Source organism: Dipteris shenzhenensis, chromosome 29 (assembly GCF_047967505.1).
Source record: "Dipteris shenzhenensis isolate YYH24624 ecotype China chromosome 29, Dip_SZ_1.0, whole genome shotgun sequence".
Lineage (NCBI taxonomy): Eukaryota > Viridiplantae > Streptophyta > Polypodiopsida > Gleicheniales > Dipteridaceae > Dipteris > Dipteris shenzhenensis.
In genome coordinates this window covers 3711325-3734618 of record NC_141624.1, presented here as the reverse complement: position 1 = coordinate 3734618, position 23294 = coordinate 3711325, and the positions used below count along the sequence as shown (strand labels likewise).

The following is a 23294-nucleotide window of genomic DNA, read 5'->3' as shown; positions in this document are numbered from 1 at the left end:
CGTGCCGTTCAATTCTCTATCCTTATCAATCGCTTTGAACTCTTTTGTTGCTTGTGAGTCGTCATTCTACCAGCTTGCCACTTCTCTCTCTCTCTCTCTCTCTCTCTCTCTCTCTCTCTCTCTTCACTGCTATGAACAATTCGGTTCTCCTAAGCATAGCTGGCTGGAAGCTGACTAGCTGCTTTTGAAAGCTGCACCCAAAGCAAAGGTGTCAATATCCCATTATGGCAGCCTTTTCCTCGTCTTCGACTACACCTCCAAGAGGTACCAATGGTTCACAACCAAACTGACCTAGGGTCTACATCAGCTTGAGTCCTTTGTTGCAGTCACGCAACCCCACCCAGATGGTTTGGTTCTCGGTATTCTTCTTTCCCTCACAACCCTTCTATCCATTTGGGAAAGTTTCTGCCATGTCAGGAGGGTCCTTAGAAGGGAGCACAACAGAAGAGACAATAGAGGGTCCCACAATAGTGGCAGCAGCAACATGCTAGGGATCAGAGAAGGCACTAGAGGTCTCGTGATGAGGGAGGGTTAGCAAAGATCACATAGGAGGTCGGAGAAAGAGAAGGGGCTAGTGGAAGAGAGGCGAAGAGGAGAGGTCGCTAGACCTAGGGTAGGTAGTGGTTGCCAATTAGGTTTTTCTAGCTACTATGTGGTACATAACCTGTTACTGGGTCTTTTCTAGATCTCGTATTGGCCACGTGAAGCAACTCATTAGGAACTTCATCTAGTCAACAGGGGATAGCTGCCCGGATAGGGAGAAGGTAGCTTGGGACATGATTATTCAGCCATAGTCCAGAGGAGAGCTAAGCATTATCGACCCAAAGGCATGTTGCTTGGATACTCCTGCACAAAGCTTCGTTAGATCCAGCCAGAATTAGGAGGCCCTTGGGAGCCTAGTATTAGGTGGATTTTTAATGAGATGAGAGCAACTCACTTCGGTAGGAGCTTAGAGGTGAGATTTGCACCAATGATTCTAAGGGCTTGGGATGTAGTACGAGAGACTTTTCAAAGGGAGCCAATCAGCGAGATGAAAATTCTCCCAACGAGGAGCTCTAGTGGGCCTCCAGTCTCTAAGGCTAAGTTGGAACTTCTTGGCATTACTAACCATGTATCGAAAGAAGGGGAGGCTCTTCTCTCGGTGCCCTACACTAATCCATTTCCACTCCACAAGTTCTCACTGCTAGTACTTTATGGGGGCACCTCCCTAAAGCCGAATCCTCCATGAACCCGAGGGGGGGTGATTTGGGTTAGGGTCTGTCATGACAAGAGAAATCACTAATCCGTGATTAGTAGACATTTATTATATATTATACGCCAATGGTGTAACATGCATGTGCATTTATGATGGACACGGGTGTGGGCCTGGCAGCATGCTTAGAGTAATGGAGATACAAGATAAGACGACAAACAAATGAGCTCAGTATGGCTCAATTATGATCTTAGAGTACGTCAATAGATAGTCTAAGCTGTTAGGAACCCGTGGGGGCGATCAGAATTGAATTCTTACAACTTTGAAATTTTAGGGTTTTTGGGAGTGACACGTGGCAGACTGCCACATGGAATCTGAGCTGGCAGGTCAGTCCACCTGTCCCACACATGTGGCAGTATGCATGGCAAGTGGCAGGACATGCAGGCCAAGTGTTTGGCCCCAAATCTGGTAGATTTGGGGCAGGTTGTGGGCTGTCCTCTTTGGGACTGCAGCCCACCAAAAATCTGGGACAAGTGTCCACCTGCCACTCTAGGCCTGGGGGGGGGGCTGAGCCTATAAAAGAAGGCCTCTCCCCTTCATTCCTCACATGAAAATTTCGTCACTTTTCTTCTCCCTCCTTTTGGATGATGCAGTAGAACCTCTCCAGCTCCTTGGGTGCAGCCAACTTCTCCCCAGGCCATTCTCTCACCTCAGCAGCACTTTCTCTCTCTACAACAGCACATTCTCTCTCTACAGTTGCAGCCCCTTGTCAAGTTTATCTCATTTACAGCACTATTTCATGTTGTTTCTACTATCTTTCTAGAAACTAGTGCTTGCCTCCAATGTTGGATGTAAGTGGTGATTGTTGCAGGCTTCTTCCTTGTGGATTGGGTAAGTCAAGAGTTGAAACCTGAGCTTGGAGTCCTCCTTTTTGTTGTCTACCTTACACATATGCTCTTGAGTCTTGTATCTAGGTCCTAGGTTTTCACTGAGTTCATCAGTTTGGAAGGTGCATTGCACCTTGGTCTTGTATCTCCATTTCCAAGAATAAAGTGAGCCTGGATAAGGGGGGGCCACATCTTGGCCCCTCAATCATATTGCATTTTCCAATGATGTCACTTTGTGTTTAAGCTGTATAAGTCTTAATTCCAGCGTAATTGCAAACTCTTAAGTTCAAGTATATGTGTTTGGCAACTCGCAATCATCTCATTCAAACGCCTCTGCAAAATCCGTTGTCTGAATTGATAGAAAGCACCGAGTAGTTTACATTGGTATCAAAGCTTAGGCAGTGGTCCTGTACTCTGTGTTTTGTTGAGTCTCTCCTTCGTTGAGTCATCTTGTCATCATGGCAGCCAATGGACCTGACCCTCCTCCTAACCTGCATGAGTTGAGTGCTCTCTTGGCAAACATTGCTCAACAGGTTCAAGTGCTAGAAAGCAGCCAAGCAGAAACTCATGACATAGGGCCCCAATCCCAAGGAAGAGGCCGTGCGGACAACACCAACTCCAACAAGGAGGGAAGACCATCCTCTTCTTCCCCTCCTCGAGGTAGTCGGCGTCATCGAAGTCCATCTTCTTCGAGACGTCCACGGAGACAAAGGTATGCAAAGCATAAGGTACCTCTTGGAGATAAGCTCTTCCAGTTTACCAAGTACAAGGGAGAGGACAAGCCCGAGGTCTTGCTGGCCTGGATCCGAGACCTCGAGTATTTCTTTGAGGGGGACGAGTACGAAGACGAGGCGAAGATCCGGTTTGCCGTCCTGCACATGCAAGACCGTGCTTCACTCTGGTGGGCAGCTATGGTCAACACTAGACAGCAAGCCCACACCTGGAAGCGCTTCAAGAAGAACTTGATGAGGCACTTCTTGCCTAAGGAGTTTAAGAGAGATACAATGGTGTAGTGGGACATCCTCCGCCAACGCCAAGAAGCGAAAGTCAGTGAGTATGTTGATCGTTTTTGGGATACTTTGTTAAAAGTTCAAGCATTCAGTAGGAAGGATAAAAAAGAGCAGCAAAGGAAGTTCTTTGCTGGCCTACGGTATATCGTTCAGCATGAGGTGGACGTTGCCACTCCTACTTCTCTTGAAGACACCATCAACATGGCCTTGAAGGTGGAGAAGAAACAATCTTTCTCCAACAAGCGGAATGGCAGCAACAACAAGCGGAAGTCCCAGGGAACCTCTTCCAAGGAACAAAAGGGTAAGGAGACAGCAAAGGACGCACCAAAAGAGAAAAAGTCAGCCAGCCAGCCTCCTTCGAAGAAAGCAGCCCGCACTTTCAGCTCATTGTCTCCACAACAGAAGCAAAAGTATTATTCCGAAGGGCGGTGTTTCAAGTGTGGCGATCGAGGCCACAACTTCTACGAATGCCCTCAAGCTGCCAAAAACAGCAGCAACAAAGAAGCAGCCCTCAATCATATTGCATTTTCCAATGATGTCACTTTGTGTTTAAGCTGTATAAGTCTTAATTCCAGCTTAATTGCAAACTCTTAAGTTCAAGTATATGTGTTTGGCAACTCGCAATCATCTCATTCAAACGCCTCTGCAAAATCCATTGTCTGAATTGATAGAAAGCACCGAGTAGTTTACAGTTGCAATGAAACATGTTTTTTATTTTTTGAAACGGTTCCAAACGTTTGGAAATAAAAAACACATTTTTTTCGTTGTGGTTTTTGGGGCAAAAGGTCCTAAGATCATATTTCGGTCCTATTTGCATCAAAATAGTCGTCATTACCATATGGTACTATCCAGCCAATCTCCATCTGAGGAAGGAGAAGGTGCATATGAAAAATCTTTCCATGTTTCTTGTCTTGACAAATGTCCTATAACTCCTTCATTCGTGGTGGGGAGAATCAAAGTCTCTCAAGCCACCCTAGCTCTGGTGTCTGTCGAACCATCTAGTCGACTCCAAAGAAAAGTCCTTGTGGGTCTTTTTTATGAGTGTGCAATCCCTAGAATGGCACCAACAAGAGAAAACAAACATGCCATGGCCAGTAAGACCTGGTTGACCACCACCACTCAAGAAGCAATGTCAAGTTTGACTGAGCTCCAAAAAAGAAGCTTCTTTATGATACCCTCTAGCATAGGGGTGAATTGCTATGAAGGAGAGATGCCCACAGCGACCTGTAGACCCAGTACCTGACAGGAACACCCCTTTGAATCCAAATAAAACCAAAACGAGCCCCCCAGGCTAGAGTGTCCTCATCACTAATCCCAAATTTGTTGTCTTTGTTCCCATTGATGTCTGCACCTACAATATGAAACAAATCCAAGGCTGTTCTAAAAAATCTGAGGTTCTTTGTAGTGGCATCCAAACAAACAGCTGTATCATCAGCCAACTCAATATTCAAGAGCTCGTCACCCTGTTTGATGGGAAGTCTCAACTCAATAATGTCTGTGTGGTATCTGAAAAATCTGCTCATTGCTTCAGCCACAAATAAATACAAGACAGGGTCGAAGGCATTCTCAGCGAACTGATCTGGAAATTTCTCCTCTAATAAGCACATGGCAGTGGGATGGCTGCTGACTTATGTAGAGCCTACGGGAACCCCTCTAATCCATGCCTTTGGAAATTCAAAGCGTGCAAGGGTACCCTCCAAAAAACTCCAATCTACAGTGTCATATGCCTTTCCAAAAGTAGAACAACATGGCATTGGCCACTTTGGATATCCCAAATTGAAGCTTCCCAAAAGGAGAAAACATTATAAAAAATTCTTCTGCTATGCACGAAGCCCGACTACATATCGTGAATAAGATCTGGAAGAATGGACTGCAAAATACAAACAGACCCAAAATCTTTTAAAATGCTCACAACAATGTGATGGGTCTCCTTGGGAGATGAAATTTCTGTAACCTCCCTTTGGATAAGATGGATGACACCCTCGGTAAATGAATCGGGCATAGTAGCAAAGTCCCAAACGGCTTGCAGGGCTGAGGTTACATGGTCCCCAATCATGTCTTGAAAAGCAATACTAAAGAAAGGTGTCATCCCATTTGAGCTTGGGCATCTGCCCTTGTGAAGGGCAAGAATTGCAGTCTTGAATTCCGAATTGGTGAAAGGGCCATCAAGTGAGTCTATCACATGTGGCTTCACCAATACTCGAATACTTTGCTAAATACTATGTCTGGCATCATCTTTAGTAGGTGAGTCAAGGTTTGCTGAAGGGAATCATGAAAGTCTGTAGCAATACTCATGATGCCATCATGATTTGTCTGCTAGTTCTTGAAGTGTTTGTTATAGGCAACGGTTTATTTGTCTGTAGGAGGCCTTGCATGTTGCATTTTGAATCAGTAAGGCGATTGTACATAGTTCCCACCGATTTGAAGGACTGAGATGATGGTGAACTGATGTAGGGAATCAATCGTGTGATATTTAAGCCATCCCTTCGTTTTGACCCACACATGGAAATTGTCACTCCTCTGACTACAGGCCGCTGCATCTTTCGTATTATACCCGGATATTGCCCCAACAAGGATTTCTACTTTCGGATCCTCCGACTGAGCCGTCGGTTCCCATACCCCTATAAATGGCTTCATGCGGAATCCGTTAACCGGTGTCATCAGAGTCAATAATTTGAGATATACTCTCTCTATCGTGCCTCAAGCTGAGAGTAGAGAAAAAGTATTGATGGACTCTTCCTCCTATCTGAATCCAAAGGATTCTCGTGTGTAGTTGCTCTATGATCTAAGAACATTTGCATATGAGCTCTTTCTACAACAAGGCGCTCTTGAACCCAAGCACTGTAGGACTTTTTGATCTTCCCTGCGTAGGGATACTAACTATGGACGGAGGCCCATCTCTTGCCTAAGAATCTCATGTCTGTTGGTGTTAGCAATAGTATGCTAAAAAGCACTAACACTAGATAGGGCTACTACAACATGTGAAGGAGAGAGATGAAACCCTGCAAATGAGAAACCCGTAGTGCAAAGCATCCTTGGAGGAACTTCTCTGCATACAATGCATATGGAATTCTGATACTAGCAGAGAGGTGCCTCTCATGAGGCTTAGAAATCATAAGAATCACCAGAAAGTGATAAGAGGTGGTAACCCCTGGTGCAATGCACACCGAACCTCCTCTGTCAAGTGCCCAATCATCAATATTAAATCAGTCTAATTGTGCATGGATGGGTATCTTCAACCTTCCGTTCGTCCAAGAGAATAGAAGCAAATGCAGCAAAGTGTGAAAGGCATCATCCGTGCAAGCATCTTTGCCACTATATAGAAAGAGAAGGACATCCCAAGCTACTCTCTCAAGAGAATGAATGCCACCTTTTCTCCCCCTTGTTTTGTCTGAAGGCAACTCCACCATGTTGAAGTCACTTCCAATAATCCATGACTCTGCAATGGTGGCCCAAGATAGAAGCTCCTTCCAGAAGAGAACACGGTCCCTTTGTTGTTGGGGGCATAGAGGTTGAGAAGACACACCATATATCTACGAATCAACAAAATCATTCACTGTGCTTTGGAGAGCATATTGATACCATGTGTGACACAAGGGGAGTAAAGGAGTTTGATACTTAAATGCAAGTTTTCCTCCTGGTTCCCTAAGCAGGAGACTGGAAAAGTATGACCTGAAAGTAATTTACCTGACTTTGAACAATCTCTAGCATCCAGTTTGTGTTCATGAAGAATAAGGATATCAATGGGACCACGTGTGACACTTGGATGAAGCTGATTGTGGATTAGCTGCCTGCGAACGGCAATGAGGCACACCATGCGTGCGAAGAGGGTGGTGGAGTTCTTGAGCTTCACATCCTTTTGTAACTGCAGTAGCCCGTCTTTTGAAGAGATACATGTTCTTGCGTCCCAATGGAAGGGGATGAGGGTTGACTCGATGGGTCACCATTCGTCAATCGACGGTGAAATGCCGATTCAACCCATTGTAAAATCTGTCTGTGATCAGGAGAAGGTAGGATATTGAAAGGTAGAGCTGGAAAATCTAGAGGTAGGGGGGAAGCAAGAGGTCCTAAAGGAAATCTAAGAGGAGGGAAGGGGCTGATTGGTTTGAGATGGGGGCTGAGGGAGAGGGCTGAGAGGGAGAAATTGAGGTGGGGGCTGAGAGGTGTGAGAGGGAGAAATTTAGGGGGAGGGTTGAGAGGGAGAAATTCAGGGGGAGGGGCTGAGAGGGGAGAGGCTGAGATGGGAGAGGGAGGGACTGATGGGGAGAGGCTGAGAGTAGGGAGGGGCAGAGAGGGGACGGGCTGAAAGTGTGGAAGGGGTTGTGAGGATGAACTCATGCTACCTGAAGTGACCTGCGGCTGCTTTGGGCTTGAAGGCAAATGAAGAAAGTGTGGAGCCACAAACTAGAAGGTGCAAACGCTAGAGCCTTGAAATTGAGGCTATAGATGTCGAAATTAGGAGCTGGGATCACTTTCTTGGCTCTGAAATGAAAGTGAAGCTTGCAGCCTTTGATAGAGTTGATTGTACAGGCAGGTAAGGCAAAACTAGAGTGGACGAAATAAATGGCAGCTTGCAGGCATAGCAAGGAGCTGGAAGCTCAAATCAGTTCTAGCTCAAAGCAGGCAAGTTTGCAGATTTGATTTTGTAAGCAATGTACGCCCAATGTATGGCCCATTGTATGGATTAGCAAACAGCAAAGTGGTGCCACGTGCGACTTTCTGCCCTGGAAAACAGCAGGAAATGGTGTGATTTCTGGCCTGTCAAAGCAGCAGCAAATGTCAAATTTCAGCTAGAAGAGTCAAGGGCTGAGCTTGAGGGGGAAGCAGGAAGTAGAGGGCTGAAGGAGAATGTAGGTAGACAGGGAGATGAAATGGGGGAGGTTCAGTTAAGACGGGGAGCGTCATAGGAAGCTCACTTGGTGCCAACCAGATCCTGAATGTGTGTAGTTGTAAGAGATCCTTCCGGATAACCTCGTTAATCTCATAATATGTGAGCGGAACTGAGGGGGCCTCAATGCTATACTAAAAGGGGGGTAATCTGTCTATGTGGAGCCCCAGACTCTCAAACCATCTGCATCTACGTGCATACCGACGCCTTTGATCGCCCTCAGCTGCCAAAGTGATGAATGAAGATAGGGCCAGCCATGATAGCCTACACCAGCCTAAGGTACAAAGGCTTTCAAACATACCTGCTTGGCGGACAAGGAGTCAAGGAGAAGATACTTGGTCTGTCTCTACTTCGACTTCAGTCCCCGCTTCAGGCCTAGCTCTAGCTCCACAGTCTCAGCTCCATCTACATCTACGATTAGTGACAGAATCATGCCCATGGCGCCGGTTGTTCACTCAGCCACCGTCCAGTTTCCAGACTCAGTCCCACTCTTTCATGCCACAGTCACCACAGTTTCAGCATGGACGTGGGTGGACTGATACACCAAGGCCTGTGAGACCCTACTCATGGAGATACATAGTTTCCGTGAGCGTGAGATGAAGCTGGCTCGCTTCAGGTCTGCTTCAACCAGGAGCAGAGCCGCATCATATAGGAGCAGGCCAGGGTCATTGGGGAGTAGGCGGGTCTTATTCAGGGACTCAGACAGGATATCATGCAGCTCCGACAGGAGGTCACAGCCATACACAGTGCCCCAGGGAGTACCCCGGTGGTCGAGGCACATATTGCGAGCATGCAACTTGCTATTAAGGAGACTTCCAGATGGATTGACGTGGCCAAATGGGAAGCCGCAAGGGTCACCGTTTCGGCTACCCTCATGGAGCAGCAGCAGAGAGCCAGTAAGGATCTCAACATCAGAGTACGCGAGATCCTAGGCATTGAGGCTACACCGATGGTAGATGCAACTGCATTCGTGACCGCTATCCTGGGTGTGGTTGAGCACAGGATAGAGAGGGCATGGCGGGTGGGGAGAGATCCCAACCAAGAGCAACCCCTGATCATACGATTTCATGACACTCAGGCACGACTTTCAGCTCACGACGTAGGTCAGTCCTTCGAGATCAGCCAACGATCTCTATGGATGAGGACCTCACACCTCTAGAGGTTGAGGAGAGGCACTCTTTGCTGCAGCAGCGGGATCAGACCCGGAAGGAGGGGAAGTGGGCAGTAGTACGAGAGGGACGACTTCTTACAGACCCCGTAGGACACCTGCCCCCTCCCCTACATAGGGAAGCGGGGTCTATGAGACTCAGATATCCGAGACCCTGTCCTGCACCATTTGGAAGTGTAATGGTACCTTATGGTCAGAACTAGGGAACTTCTCGGAATTCTATACAGGCCACGACATAGTCTTCTATACAGAGACACATCAGAGTCTAGAGCGCCCTCTTCGAATAGTCAGCGGATATACATGGGAGTCTGCCTACAGAGATGAGACGAGGAGTATAGGAGGAGTTCGAGGCTCAGGTGGAGTTGCAGTCCTTTTCAGATCCACACTTCGGGGGATCATTTCAGTAGGGCAGAGAGATACACATTCTAGATTTCTTTGGATCCGGATACGACACATGGACAGCCAGGATCTGTTTGTCGCAATTTGCTACTTCCCCCCTGAGACCTCCCACTTTGCAAGAGAGATTCGAGGTGATAATGAGACATCCCTATTGGCTGACCTTTATCAGTCCATCGTTGACTTTTCTAGCCGCGGAGAAGTCCTTCTAGTGGGGGACTTCAATGCGAGGACAAGGGTCCGTCAGGTACCACTTCTTGATTTCAGAGATGATTCCACTCTACTGGCAGATGTTGACCTTGAGGAGGCAGGTATGCTACGGGTTTCGGCTAACAGGCGAGGTCCATTCTCATCCTATGGTCAGGCCCTATTAGACCTAGGCAGGATACAGGATCTCATTTTCTATAATGGTCTTGACAGATGGCCCGCTTCAGGTGGTTTCACATGCTTTCCACATGGGGGGGGGGCTCTAGTGTTGTTGATTACATCACGGGATACCCTGTCTTTACATCTCGCATTACTGACTTCACTGTAGCATCTCTCCTCCCAGGGGCTGATCATACATACCTTTTCTTTCGCATCTCCACCTCCCTTCGCACAGCACCCTCCACCCCACTCAGTGCTTACTCCACCTACCACGATATATGCTTTGATCGGGATCACTCACCTTCTTACTCTGGCTGTCTGTACATACTTCTCGCTTATATTGACTTCATACCCCTTTTAGAGAATCGTGTTGCCCTTGTCACCCGCTCACTACACGAGGCTGCCATTCACGCTTTTCTCCACACCACCCGCTCCACCCGCCCACCACGCCTTGGAACCGTACCCTCTAATAGTTGGTACGATGATGAGTGTAAGGCCTTACGCCGTCAACTCAGATTCGAAACCAAAAACAGTCTTCCGAGCGCACCAGATATGCAATGTGAATACCGTAGACTGGTACGGAGGAAGAAACTAGACTTCGTTCGTCGAAACGAGGAGGAGCTACTGAACATTTTGTTTAGTAACAACTCTAAGGACTTCTGGCGGAGATTTCTAGAAGGGTGGCTCCCTCCGCCACTCACTGACACCCAGATCTGGTTTGATTATGCACGCATACTTTATGACATCCCAAATCAGCCAGTCCCTAGCCTCTCAGTCCCACATCCTGCACCCTCTTCACTAGAGGAGGGGTAAAGGATGCTGTAATGAAACGTCATAATGGCCGAGTGAAGGATCATGAGGGGCTATGCTCTGAGTTCATTGCATATGGGATTAACCTCCTAGCCCCGATCTTAGTAAAGCTTTTTAATGAAGGGGTTTGTTTGGGATTTCCACACACTTGGACCATTAACACTATCTCACCCATCCACAAGGCAGGGGATCCCATGAGTCCGGAGAACTACAGGACCATTATGATTGGACATGTCATGTCCAAGATTTATGCATCAGTACTTGACTCCGAGGTTAGCAGACTTGCAGAGTGTCGAGGACTAAGAGCAGCAGGACAGGCCGGATTCCGACGTGATGTATCATCGAGGAGGCGAGGTCACGGAAGCAGAGGGTTTATTGTTGCTTTGTGGGTTTTCGCAAGGCATTTGACACGGTCCATGGACCACATTCTGACGCTTAGATGTATCATCGAGGAGGCGAGGTCACGGAAGCAGAGGGTTTATTGTTGCTTTGTGGGTTTTCGCAAGGCATTTGACACGGTCCTGAGAGCCCGCCTCATACGGTGCCCACATGACTTGGGTTATGACCAGGAGATCATTTGGGCTGTCATGGCACTTTACGAGAGTTTTTAGCAGAGTTCGGGCAGGATCCGGGTGGACAGACGAGATCATGAGTACCATCGGGGTCGAACAAGGGTGTCCTTTGTCGCCTACCTTGTTTGGCCTCTACATTAACGAGCTTGAGACAGTGATGCAGACACAGGGGGGTGTAGGTTGCTCTCTTGCGGGCACGCTGATCCAGATTTTGCTCTATGCAGATGACGTGGCTCTCTTGTCTTCTTCAGTAGAGGGGCTTCAGAGACACCTAGACGCACTACAGTTTTTTTGTGAGTCTCATGATTTGAAGGTCAACCTGGGTAAAACCAAGGTCATGATCTTCAATACATCTCGAGTCATCATGTGTCAGGAGCAGGTCACATTTGCGGGGTCATCTGTTGAGATAGTTTCATCATACACTTATCTTGGGGTTATCTTCTCCAGACCGAGCTTCACTATGAGACCTGCGATGCAAGCATGCTTGAGTAGAGGGTATGCCTCATTGACCAGGCTAGAGAGGCAGTGCTTCCGCTCACACTTTCATGATCCACGCACCAAGGGGTTGTTAATTGACTCCTTGGCTCGCCCAGTGGGGATGTATGGCAGGCCTTGTTGGGAGCCAGACTTGTCGGATACAGAGTGGGCCCGTGTGGAGTGGCTACAGGTTCTCATGCTATCACGGATGATTCGTGGTAAGTCATGTGCTCCTCACCAGATCATTCAGGCTGAGTTTGGGTCACTCCCTTTACAGCTAGATGCTGCATTTCAGGTCATCACATATCTGTACCGAGTTAGGGAGTATGGGGATTATACCTCGGGGCGTAGCAGGCTACCATGGATAGCTCTATCCTCTTCTATGGCACTTGTAGCAGGAGGAGATCATAGGTGCTGGTATGCACGTACAGAGAGATGGTTTGAGCGACTGGGGCTCCACATGGATAGACTAGCTCCCTTCCAGTATAGCATGGATGCTCCGTTCTCTCCCCTCTTATCACACGAGGTCAACCAGGTTGTCCGTGAGGATCTACTACAGCTACACACTTTTCGGACCTGGTTGGAACCAAGTGAACTCCCAATGAAGCTTAGCTTCTACAGAGATCACTTCTTACATATCACAGCGGAGGGTTTCATTGACCCACCAGGATACACACAGATTCACCTACCCCACTCGATGAGGATCTCTCTTGGGCAGTTCCGGGTCTCTTCACACAGACTTCGCATCGAGAGCGGCAGAGCAGAGTGACTACCCCGGGAGCGGCACATATGCACACTATGTGACATACAGGAGGTTGAGACAGAGGAGCATTTCATCTTCAGGTGTCCTGTATACTATGAGATCCGAGGACGTTTCCACAGCCTCTTCAGAGATAGTTATGGGATTTTAGCCCATTTCCTCTCCTACCGAGACCAGCGGTGTTTGGCAGGTTTCATTCATGAGGCACTTAGACACCGCGAGAGGATACTCCGAGCACGGAGACAGGAGCAGACTTCTTCCTTGGTTGATCCCTCTCAGAGCTCTATCACGGAGTTCTTTCAGCTAGATCACATAGACCCCAACGAGATGAGGCCTCGACATGACCGTGACCCGGAGCCCGTGACTTGATAGCTCAGACAGAGGGTCGACACACAGATCACACTTGGAGACATCTCCTTCTTGTTTAGAGTCGGAGCCTGACCGACGGGGGTCACAGGAGCCCTGGTTAGACGCAGAGCTACGACCAGGAGACGTGCCAGGACCGCACCTTTGAGTGGCCGACAGCACTCTATTGCCGACTTCATGCCTCCACTGCTTCATCCATCCTGATATCTTGCTATTGCTGGGGATGATGATGATATTGATGATGATGCTGAGATTGATATATAGTTGACCATCAACATGACTATGTTGTACTTAGGACTCAGTACTGCCATTCTGCATTTTTGCAGTTTTTGCATTGGTATGGACGCTCATTTAGTAACTCCACTACCACAGCTCGTTGTATCAGGATTTTCAAAGTCTCATAGACCCATCGGTCTTCCGAAGACTCTAATAAACTTTCTTTCTTTCTTTCTTTCTCCCTTGAGCTTCCATTGTCAGTTTTACAGCAATCTATCACAACATCGCGTTTTTCTCTTTCTTGCTTGCATTTTTGAGCTTCCATTCCTTGTCATAGCCAATAGTGGTATCAAAGCAGGTCAGGAATCCTTTCCCTCAGCCATTGATAGCTTTCCCAAGCTGTTTGGCAGCCTCTAGAGCCCTCATTCCTGCTGGTTCTTGGTGGTTTTCACACTCCCACGAGTGTTTGAGACCTTTTTTTGTCGCGAGAAGACTGCACTTTGGAGCAACCACCGCGAAGGGAGCTGCATTTCAAAGCATTTTACAGCCTCCTGCAGCAATTTCGACCACACGTGTGAAGTTACAGCGACTGTATGGAATCCTTACAGCTGTACGGAACCTGTATGGCTATGTCAGACATCATTTAATGCTGTATAGAACATGTACGGCCTTGTCAGACAGCATTTAATGATGTACAGACCTTTTTGACAGTATTTACTGCAGTATGGAGTTGTCTTGGGGTGCGTGCCAGCTAGTTTGAAGATTTCTCAGCATTTTGGAGCTGTTTGGGGATGCGTGCCAGCATCTTGGAGCTGTTTCGGAGTGCATGCTAGCATTTTGGAGTGCCAAAGACGATTTGTTGTGATGATTGGGACTGATGACAAGCTTGATGGCACCAATTATCCCATGTGGTCATACATGATGGGACATGTTTTGGTTGCCAAGAATCTATGGCATATTGTTTCAGGTTCTGAGGCCAGGTGTGGTGCTACACCTACAGCCTCTGCTTCTTCAAGTAATGGGTCTTCAAGTGATGGTTCTAATGCTACTGCTAGGACACCTGCACCTCCTGCTCCAGGTGCTTTGCTTCCTTCACAGGAGCAAATTAAGTGGGATGGTCGTGATGCCAAAGTACTTGCCTTGATTGCTCTTTTCGTGAAACGGGTTATTATCCCTCATATCCGGTCTTGCAAGACAGCTAAGCAAGCATGTGATCAGCTTGCATCTCTATATCAGGTGCGGAATGAGGCGAGGGTTGCCTATCTCCGCAAGTAGTTGAAAGATTTGAAGCTTGAAGTCTTATAGAGTGCCACAACTGCCCAGATGATCTCTTGACTATCCCCCAGCTCTTGCAAGCGTTTGACGAGGTGAGCCTTGGCGTTGTGTCAAAAGCTTTGTGGAAATCCACAGCAGCAATAGACCCTCTGGCTTCCTCAATAACCCCTTTGAGCATATGTGATCTCCTAGAAGCCCTCCTGTCCCTTGCCCGTGAGTCCTTGAAACTCTCGAATTTGGCTAACCTCTATGTCGAGCACTGATGCATAGATCTTGGATGTGACATGCCCAATGAAATGGTCCTGTAGTTTTCTGGGCTCATGGGATCCCTTGCCTTGTGAATGGAAGTGATGGTCCAGGTGTGAGGGAATGTGTGAGGGGATAGATGCAAACTTCTTCGTTAAAAAGCTTTGCTAAGAGTGGTTTTAGAGAGACCCTTTCATTGAGGATGCCCCACCAGATTTTTCTCCCCAGCTATTCAATGAGATCAAGCAAGAGGATCCAGATGGGAAGGATTGGTGGCACGCCAACTGCAGCAATGCATTGGCACAGACAGGGACTCTCTCAAAAGTTTCTTGAGGATTTTTGGTGCAGGCTTTGGGACAGTACATGCCAAGAAAGATCTTTCCCTTTGGCTGTTGGCGCACAGAGCCCTTGTAGTGGGTGCATGCGCGGGTTTGGTTGTTTTCCAGTTACTTGCTCACGATGTGGTTACACAGAGGAGTCTCAGAGGCACTGCATTTGGGGTTGCCCAGTTGCACATGAGTTTTGGAGGAGAGTTTTGAGGATGGCCTTCGCTATGATTGTGGATGAGATGGTGACTTGTGGAGTGGTGGCCTGGGTTGCAGACAGAGGATGTGCTTGTGGGTATGAGTACATTCAAGGGAGTTTGTTCTTCAGATTGGTAGAACAAGAGTTGGCCTTCAATCCATGCTCCAGACTCCACAGAGACGGTATGTACACCTAGACACTTTATAGGTGAGCAAACATCATTCCTGGTACATATGGACAGCTAGTTGCAGGCAGCCATGGAGCAACAGACCACATCAGCCTCGGAGACACTGGCCAGTATTTGGCTAGATTTCATTCATATTTTCAGAGGCAGATTGGACAGACTCTAGGGAGACTTGGATCTGCTAGGCCTAGGATGGAGGCTTTTATCAGTATTGGGACCCAGACCCTTCCCTTCATTTCTTAGATGGTGGTATAATATGGCTTCATAAACTACTGGAGTGGCCATTTTTTCAGCCCTTGGTATGAGGTAATCCCCTGTAGAGCGGCCAGCCAAGGTGATTGTATTTTTATATTTTCTCGTTGGGGAGCTGTATTTTCCTTGGTGTCCGTGTCACTAAGGGTCCCTTTGATGGCTTTTACAATGAAAATGAGTTAATCCCTACTTCGTTGGGATGTACAAGTTCTGTGAATCTAGCTCTATATGTCTACAGGTTTCTTTTAGTTAAATGTATCTTAAGAGCAAATATTGTTATTAGGCATCCTGGAGGAAGCTGCAAAGCTCATAATGCTGTCGTGACTGCTTCCAGTTCTTGGGACATGAGAATTCAACTATGCTTTTGTTTTTTACAGCACTTTCTACTATGCGCTTCATGAAGCCATCTGCCCTTCTGGAATTACTGAATCTTCTATGCAAGTGAGTTTCTTGTACTCATCATTCAACGTTATTTCTCTTTGTGAATTCCTGGAACCTAGTTCAAAATGTTCGTATGAACATGATGGTCATTGATGCTTGAAAAATGTTGCACATAATGCTGTGTTTCAGGAAGATCCGGTTGTTGCATATGTAAAGGATGCACATGAGCAGAAGCGCAAGATTTTGCTTGCTGAATGGCAGAGGTCTGAGCGTTGGCAAAGAATACATTTATCTGAACAAAGTGATAAAGAGCAAAGTAATGCTGGAAGCTCAATCAACAAGACCACCACAAAGACGTCTTCAAGCCAGCCTGGTGTTGAGAATGGCACATGTCAGCTATCTGAGGTATGGTCTGGACAGACTTCAAAGATATTTTCGCTTCGCAATCATATGTTAAGGTGTAGCTTTGAGAATCTTTAGGAAGATTTATTCTTTCACCTTGTGATTCAGGAAGCTCAGAGTTTTGGAGATCGACCTGTGGCTAGAAGAAAGAGAGAAGGTTTTGACCCAGAGGTTGAGGTTGCACAACCACAGAAAAGGGAGAATAGTCAGCCATTTGAGAGGGATATGACAGGGTGGGAATGGATGGGAATGGGAGAAGCAGCAGAGACAGATGAGTTAATGGATATAGCTATGGATGGAGGAACAATCCAGAAGGACATTATTGAGGAAACAGGTGCGGCAAAGGCTACTGCTATTACCAATGAAGATGCAGATAATTACCAAGATATAGAGCAGAGTGAGTATGAAAATAAAATTGTCACACAACACATGGTTGCTAGAATCGGAAGCAATCTAGAAGATGATATAACCGTTAAAGGTGAGAATGAGGAGACCCTTCCTACGAAGGAGGAAATTATGGAAAATTATGATGACGATCTTCCTTTCGACAATGATGAAAACTTCGAAACAGGAATGAAGGTAGAGTGTATCAGTGCTTATGATGAGTCAGAAAAAGCTCACTATTCTTGCGTGGGCTTCAATGAATCGGAAGATTTGAATAAAGAAGTCAGGTTAAACGTTCAAAACATGAAAGACGAGGCAGAAATCAAGCCCGTAGTAGAAACCAGACAGGAAAGTTCTCAGAGCATTGTTGAAACTGCACTAGCAAGTGTCCCCGAAGGGGTAAATCAAATCGCTGGCAGCTCCAGAATACAAAAGGCTAGTTCAGGGGCAGCGGGTGAAGAATTCCAGCCCAAAAAACGAAAGAGAAATATCATGAATGAGAAACAAATGGCTATGATGGAAAATGCTCTTCAAACTGAGCCTGACATGCAGAGATACCCAAAACTTATTATGCAATGGACTCACAAACTGAACATGATAGTAAGTTCCCATATCTGAATAGTAGAATCAGGAGTACAAAACGTTCGCGCGAGACTTCTTACTTAATGAATCTCTCTTTTATAGAGACATCATGTCCTTTTTCTCTTCATTCTTTTCAAAAGAAAAATCTGAACTAATCATTGATTGGTGGTAGATCTGATTCATTTAAAAAAAACCTTCTGCAGGGTCCAGAACTTTCATATCAACAGCTGAAGAACTGGTAAGATTCGTGAGGCTTTTTAAGGTTGGAGCTCCTATGAAATTTTGAAGGTTCTTGTGCTCATAATATGTATACTCTGAGGTCTCAGATTGCTATTTTTCTGTTTGGTGACGTGGCATTATAGGCTAAACAACCGAAAGGCTCGGTTAGCACGCCAGGCTAGAGAAACTCGTGGGTTTGAAGGTGAGACACAAGTGCTTGCTTATGACAATGAAATTGTTTCATCCCTTGAGCCAGCTCGGCAAATCAGATCAGCACCGGGACAAAGCAGTACCTATAGTGGGAGCTCAAATGAGCCTAGAGGAGCTATGTCTGAGGATGGCAACACCCGAGATTCTAGTAGTCCGATTCAAACCAGCAAAGTAAACACTGGCGTTTCTCAGTGCAAAACTGCAGCTGAAGATGGAAATGCAGTCAATAGAGCCCACATGGAAATAGATGCCTATTACAAGCCTTGCTACGAGCTTCCTGAAATTGGCCTAACGTCTGGGCCCTCTCACAGATCTGTGTCGGTAAAGTTTGTAATGTGTGAAGTTGGGCAATATGTCTCTTTGTTAGATAAAGATGGGAAGGAAGTTGCTACAGGAACCGTGCATCAGGTCGAAGGAGTTTGGCAGGGTCAAAAAATAGATGAACATGGTATCTGTGTTGTTAAGGTTTCTCAGTTGAAGGTTGAAAAAACTATGAAGCTTCCTCATCCATCATTGACAGGAAATACCTTTGAGGAGGCTGAGAATTTGTATGGGCAGATGCTTGTTGCTTGGGATACAAAGTATATATTTCTTATCAGCTGATATTTGAATCAAAACAATCTGATCATGGAGACCTTTGGAGAGTTGAAGTTGATTGAAGCAAATGATCACAAAGTCCAATAGCAAGCGATGACTTTGGGCAGTTGTCTTCTCTTAAGATGATGTATTCTCGGTTCCTTGCATGGAGGACGAGTCAGCTATAGCTCTGGCAACTGGCTCATTGTCATTTCTTTGGCAGCAGCAAAAGAATCATCCTTCCATATGAACCTATTACTCAGTTGAATTTGGTTCAGAAACTTTGGACCACAAGCTATGGAATGATCGGCTCATCCTCTTCAAGTTCTATGATATGAAGGTTTGGGCAAAACCAGTGTTATAGGCACATTCATGTTCTGATGGTGGCTTTCCTCTATTTTCGACATGGGAGCCCTGGTTACAAATCTGGATGACAGGAAATCTGTGAATCTTTTGGTTTTCTTAGCTGTCAGAACTTTCCTTAAAAGTGCTATCTTAGACGATGCTTTGAGCCCAAAGCTACCTTAGAGTTGCACCTACCTTTGCAAACTGTAAATTTAACATTTGCCGAAATAACCAGTGAAAGCAGACCTGTAAAGTTATTTATATCCTTCTCCTTTACCCTGACGCGGGGCATCATCTCCAGCCTCTCAGTTGTAAATTGTGGCTAGGGCCTGTTTGGTGAACTGGAATTATTTGGGTAAGGCTCTGGTCAGGTGAAACTATATCCCACTAGTCTGGGTTCATTTGTATACACGTGTCAACTTTGTTGCAGAGTATTTTCCTCTGTCCACAAGCCTGCACAGAAGACGTAGTCTGAAAGTTGCTGTTGGCAAAGTCCCCAAGCTGGGATTTTTCTAGTTCTTCTTGCAAGTTGTACAGGTAATATCCATGAACCAACCATTGGAATGTCAGCTGTGGAGCAGCTTAAGGTGTTCTCCTTGGTCTGACAAGGGACATCAACTGCAGATCCTTATGTGTACCACTTTTTTGAAGCACTGTTTGTAGAACAATCTCCTTAACTTGGAGGAGTTGGCATTCAAGTTGACAGGGAAATTATCCATTTTTACGAAGGACTGTTTGGTAGAATAATCTCCTTACCTGGAGGAGTAATTCATTAAATTTTGTGATTTGTCGATAAAGTCATCCTTTTAAGTGGAATGATCACTATTAGTATATCACTAGGTTTCCCTTTGAATGGAGTTATCACTATTAGTATTTCACCAGTTTCCCTTGACATGCTCATTTCAACTTTAAATTGCATTCACATTAGCAGTCTCACTGAAGCCGTTCTTAAACCGGATGGTAGCATTAATCTTTGCATCACAAGCTTAGTAGCAAACATTGCTCTATTTTTTGTGTGCAGTGTCTTAGCTGTGGATTTTGACTTATATTGACACATCCTGCTTTCTGTGGACAGAATTATCAGCATGTAAGACCTGTCAGGTTCTCTGTAGCCTTCTGACTTTAGGTTGATCACTTTGACCTCTTCTCCTTGAATTATTATTTGTAGAGGGTCAATGTGATAAGAAAATGGAGTGGTACTGTAAATGCAATTCGTTTTAAAAGATCATTCTGGTTCTTCATAGCGTTTCTAAATGTCATGATATGTCCACATGGAGTCAGACGGTCAATTGCCACTCAATTCAGTACCGAGCCTTATTGGATACGTGCTCAAATTCAGTAGCAGAATGGTGTCAACACATTGTGGCTCTTCAAGTTACAGAGCCTTATTTGATACGTGCTCAAATGCTTGCTGCCTTACACGCTGCAGCAGCTTGTGTAAACAACTATGTTGACTGCTCTTTACGGATGGAGGCTGCACAACCCCCTGAGGGGGATTTTGTTCTGGCTTATTTTGTGTGATCTCCTTTTAGCGGCCGACACTCAGGATTGGTGTACAGACAGTGTAGGTGGAGTTTCTTTTACACACAAGAAGATTGCCAGAAAAGAGACAAAAGCCTCTCTTTGTCCTGCATGTGGAATTCTCAGGAATCAGCATGTAGCTGCAAGATTCTGGATGAGCTAAATCTAGGTCATTGGATTGGGCTGTTGGATGATCCAACATAAATTGATTAGCCTTCTTACCATTTTACCTTTGTTACAGATTTAAATTTATTATTTTCTTGTTCAAATTAATTTATGGCTAGCAATCTAGGAGTCTGATGAAAGCGCTTCAAAAGAGAAAATTGGTGCCCTTCTTCAGCTTGCTGTGTCATCCTTGTTGGCATTGCTTCCAAGGAATATCCTTGCTTCTGTGATCAGCTTCTTTTGTTGCGTACAAAACAAGATTTCTTCATGATTAGTCATCTTCAGCATGGATTGTAAAGCATTTTCATGGCTCTCTTTATTGAGGCATTATTAAGGAATTAATGCTCAAATTTGTTACACTCTTGTAGGTGTATGTTTATGTTTTCTTTGAATTTGAATTTGTATTATGGTCCAAGTCCAAAAGCTTATCAAACATATCCTTGTCAATGCTTGGGTTCATTGCATTTGTTGGTTTGTTCATAGGGAGCCACGAAGGCATGATTCTTAGTAGCTGCATTAGCTTAGTCAAAAGAATATGTGATATTGCTATATGCCTCTTAGATGTGATAGAAGCAATGTATTTTTTGTGCCAAGAGCATGCAAAAATTAGCTAAGTGTTAGTCAAATGTGGTTACGTTGAGTTTGATGGCTCATCCTTGATGTCATGATCCTAAATATGGCAAGCAACATACAAGTGATTGAAGGAGGATTGTGGAATGTTGATCTTTATAGGCTGTGCTGAACTATGATAGGCTACTGATATTGCTCAGATTGCAAATGGTGAAGTGGGTTGTCCATTATATTTTTTAAAGCTTGTACATTCAGATACAGTGGGATCTATACATATTAGATGTTTGTTAGTTGGGTGAGATTTAATCAGATCTATGATTTGTTTTTAGACAAATGGAAAATTGGCAAAGAGCGAGAATAGTAGTTCCTCTGTCTTGTTTTGAATACTTTAGAATAGCCATGCTGAACAAGCTCATAGCTTGTGCCTAATGATGAAGGAACAAAGGTTGTAGAGGTATCCTTGAAAAAGTAATTGACCATATAACATTTCGATTTGATGATGGACTTAGAAGCCAACTAGTTATTTGAGTCAAGCATTGAGGGACCCCTGAGTTTAGGGTAAAGAACGTTCTTGAAAGACTCTCTAGCTACTAAAATGTTGCTTGTAGTCGAGAGATTGAAGAAAGTCAGGATCTCGATACCATTAAAGTAGTTATCATAAATACTAAATGATATATTGCTTTACGAATAAAAACATTTGAGACTTGTGTAAGTTACCTCAATGGAAAAATATAAGTGGCATTACACAAACTTAGGCATTAAGGGCAAGATCAGTAGCCAAAGGTTGCAAATTGGTTGAAGGCATTATCATTCAAAGCTGTGTATGTGGTTAAGCGTAATCAAAACCACATGTATGATCAACATTTCATAATGGCCATTTGGGAGAGCGAGTATACAAAGAATACTTGCAAAGTCTCATGTGGATTAGATATTGTTTGTATTGTTGAGTTTCATCATTTTGGGCCATGCATTCTTGCGTATCCAAAAATATGAGGCTTATGCTCAATGTATAAATCTCCATATACTTGCAAAGTTTCATGTTGGGTTGAACATTGTTTGTATGGTCGAACAATTGGAGTTTCTCATTTTGGGCCATGAGTGGTGTATGTAAATGTTCTTCAATTACTAACATCGTGTATGTGAGTTCATTCATGAAGGACGAGGAGGGTGAGAGATATCCTAATAATATTTCCCATTGCAACAAAATGTAGCTAGACAAGAGAGATTTAAAAAAGTTTCTAAGGATGTTGGGGAGACCATGACAGCAACCTTATAGCAGGGGTCAAGGGAGAGAACCTAGGGGCCACATTGAAGGATAGCTTTTCTAATGCTGGAGGCAAGGGGATGGAGGATACATTTTACAATTCCTCTAGAGATATGTTCATGAAAATTCAATTGTCCCAGTGTACTCTTTGGAAGAAATGTAGCTTAAGAATCATGTGACATGATTTACAATTGTCTTGGCAGAATGCTCATGAGAATCAAACAAAACTTTCTTCAAGCATTTTGTCTCGAGCATTCTATCTTAGGTATTTTCTAAAATTAGTTGCAATTTAAGAGGGTAAGTTAGTACCGATGTTTAAGTTGTACTCTATGTATATATACTTTCATTGCATTTTATCATCATATTTTGATTATTTATCATCTTTATTGCAATTATGCAAATTGTATATGATAGCCACACTAATGCCAAGGATGCAGACCTCATTCACTACATTGAAATTGCGTGTGAAAGTCCTCAAAACAAGCAGAAAAAGCAAGCTCTTTGGGAGACATTGTCGTTGTGCTTTCTCTCCCCTTTAGCTCCTCACATCTAGCTGGCTTCCTTGTCAACATTTTAGCTCCTCCCATCTACCTACCTTCCCCGTCATCCCTTGTTGGTTTGCTATTGCACCAAGCTTGGGATCTGTGCCGTCGAGGTTGTACTGAAAATTGTGCCACCAGCCATCTTGAAATCACACCCACAAATCTATCTTGCAGGTCGCAAGATCGTCTCTCACTCTCACTCTCTCCTTTGAGCACCTCCCTCTCCCCCTCAACCTCTTCCTTCTATGCCCTCCCTCTCCCCCTCTTAGCTTCTCTCCTCCCTCCTCTTAGCCTCTCCCCTCTCAACCCCTCACTCCCCATTGCTTAGCCCCTTATTTTCCTTAGTTATCCTCTGGGATTTCCAACTCTAGCCATCCTCTCAACCTTCTCCCTACAATGGTTGAAATTTTCAATGGTTTGAATTAGCCTTTTACTCTTGATTGAGGGATGGTGACCCATCTAACAACCCTCGCCCACATCCATCGATTGCGAGGATGTGTATCTACAATTGCAAAAGGATGTGGAGTTTGAGATCTCCACCAC

General features: G+C 45.2%; 1 protein-coding gene across 3 annotated transcripts in view; it reads left to right on the top strand.

Moving 5' to 3' along the window:
* LOC147882324 (sequence-specific DNA binding transcription factor ATNDX) overlaps positions 1-19515 on the top strand; it is a 96901-nt gene extending 77386 nt beyond the window's left edge. For all 3 annotated transcript variants that reach the window (XM_087400568.1, XM_087400565.1, XM_087400564.1), the window contains exons 14-18: positions 15968-16031; positions 16161-16376; positions 16482-17357; positions 17543-17577; positions 17702-19515. In XM_087400568.1, coding sequence (XP_087256694.1) covers positions 15968-16031; positions 16161-16376; positions 16482-17357; positions 17543-17577; positions 17702-18371 — 1861 coding nt within the window. In that variant the 3' untranslated portion in view covers positions 18372-19515. The remainder of the gene's footprint in view (positions 1-15967; positions 16032-16160; positions 16377-16481; positions 17358-17542; positions 17578-17701) is intronic.
* Positions 19516-23294: the final 3779 nt, after the last annotated feature.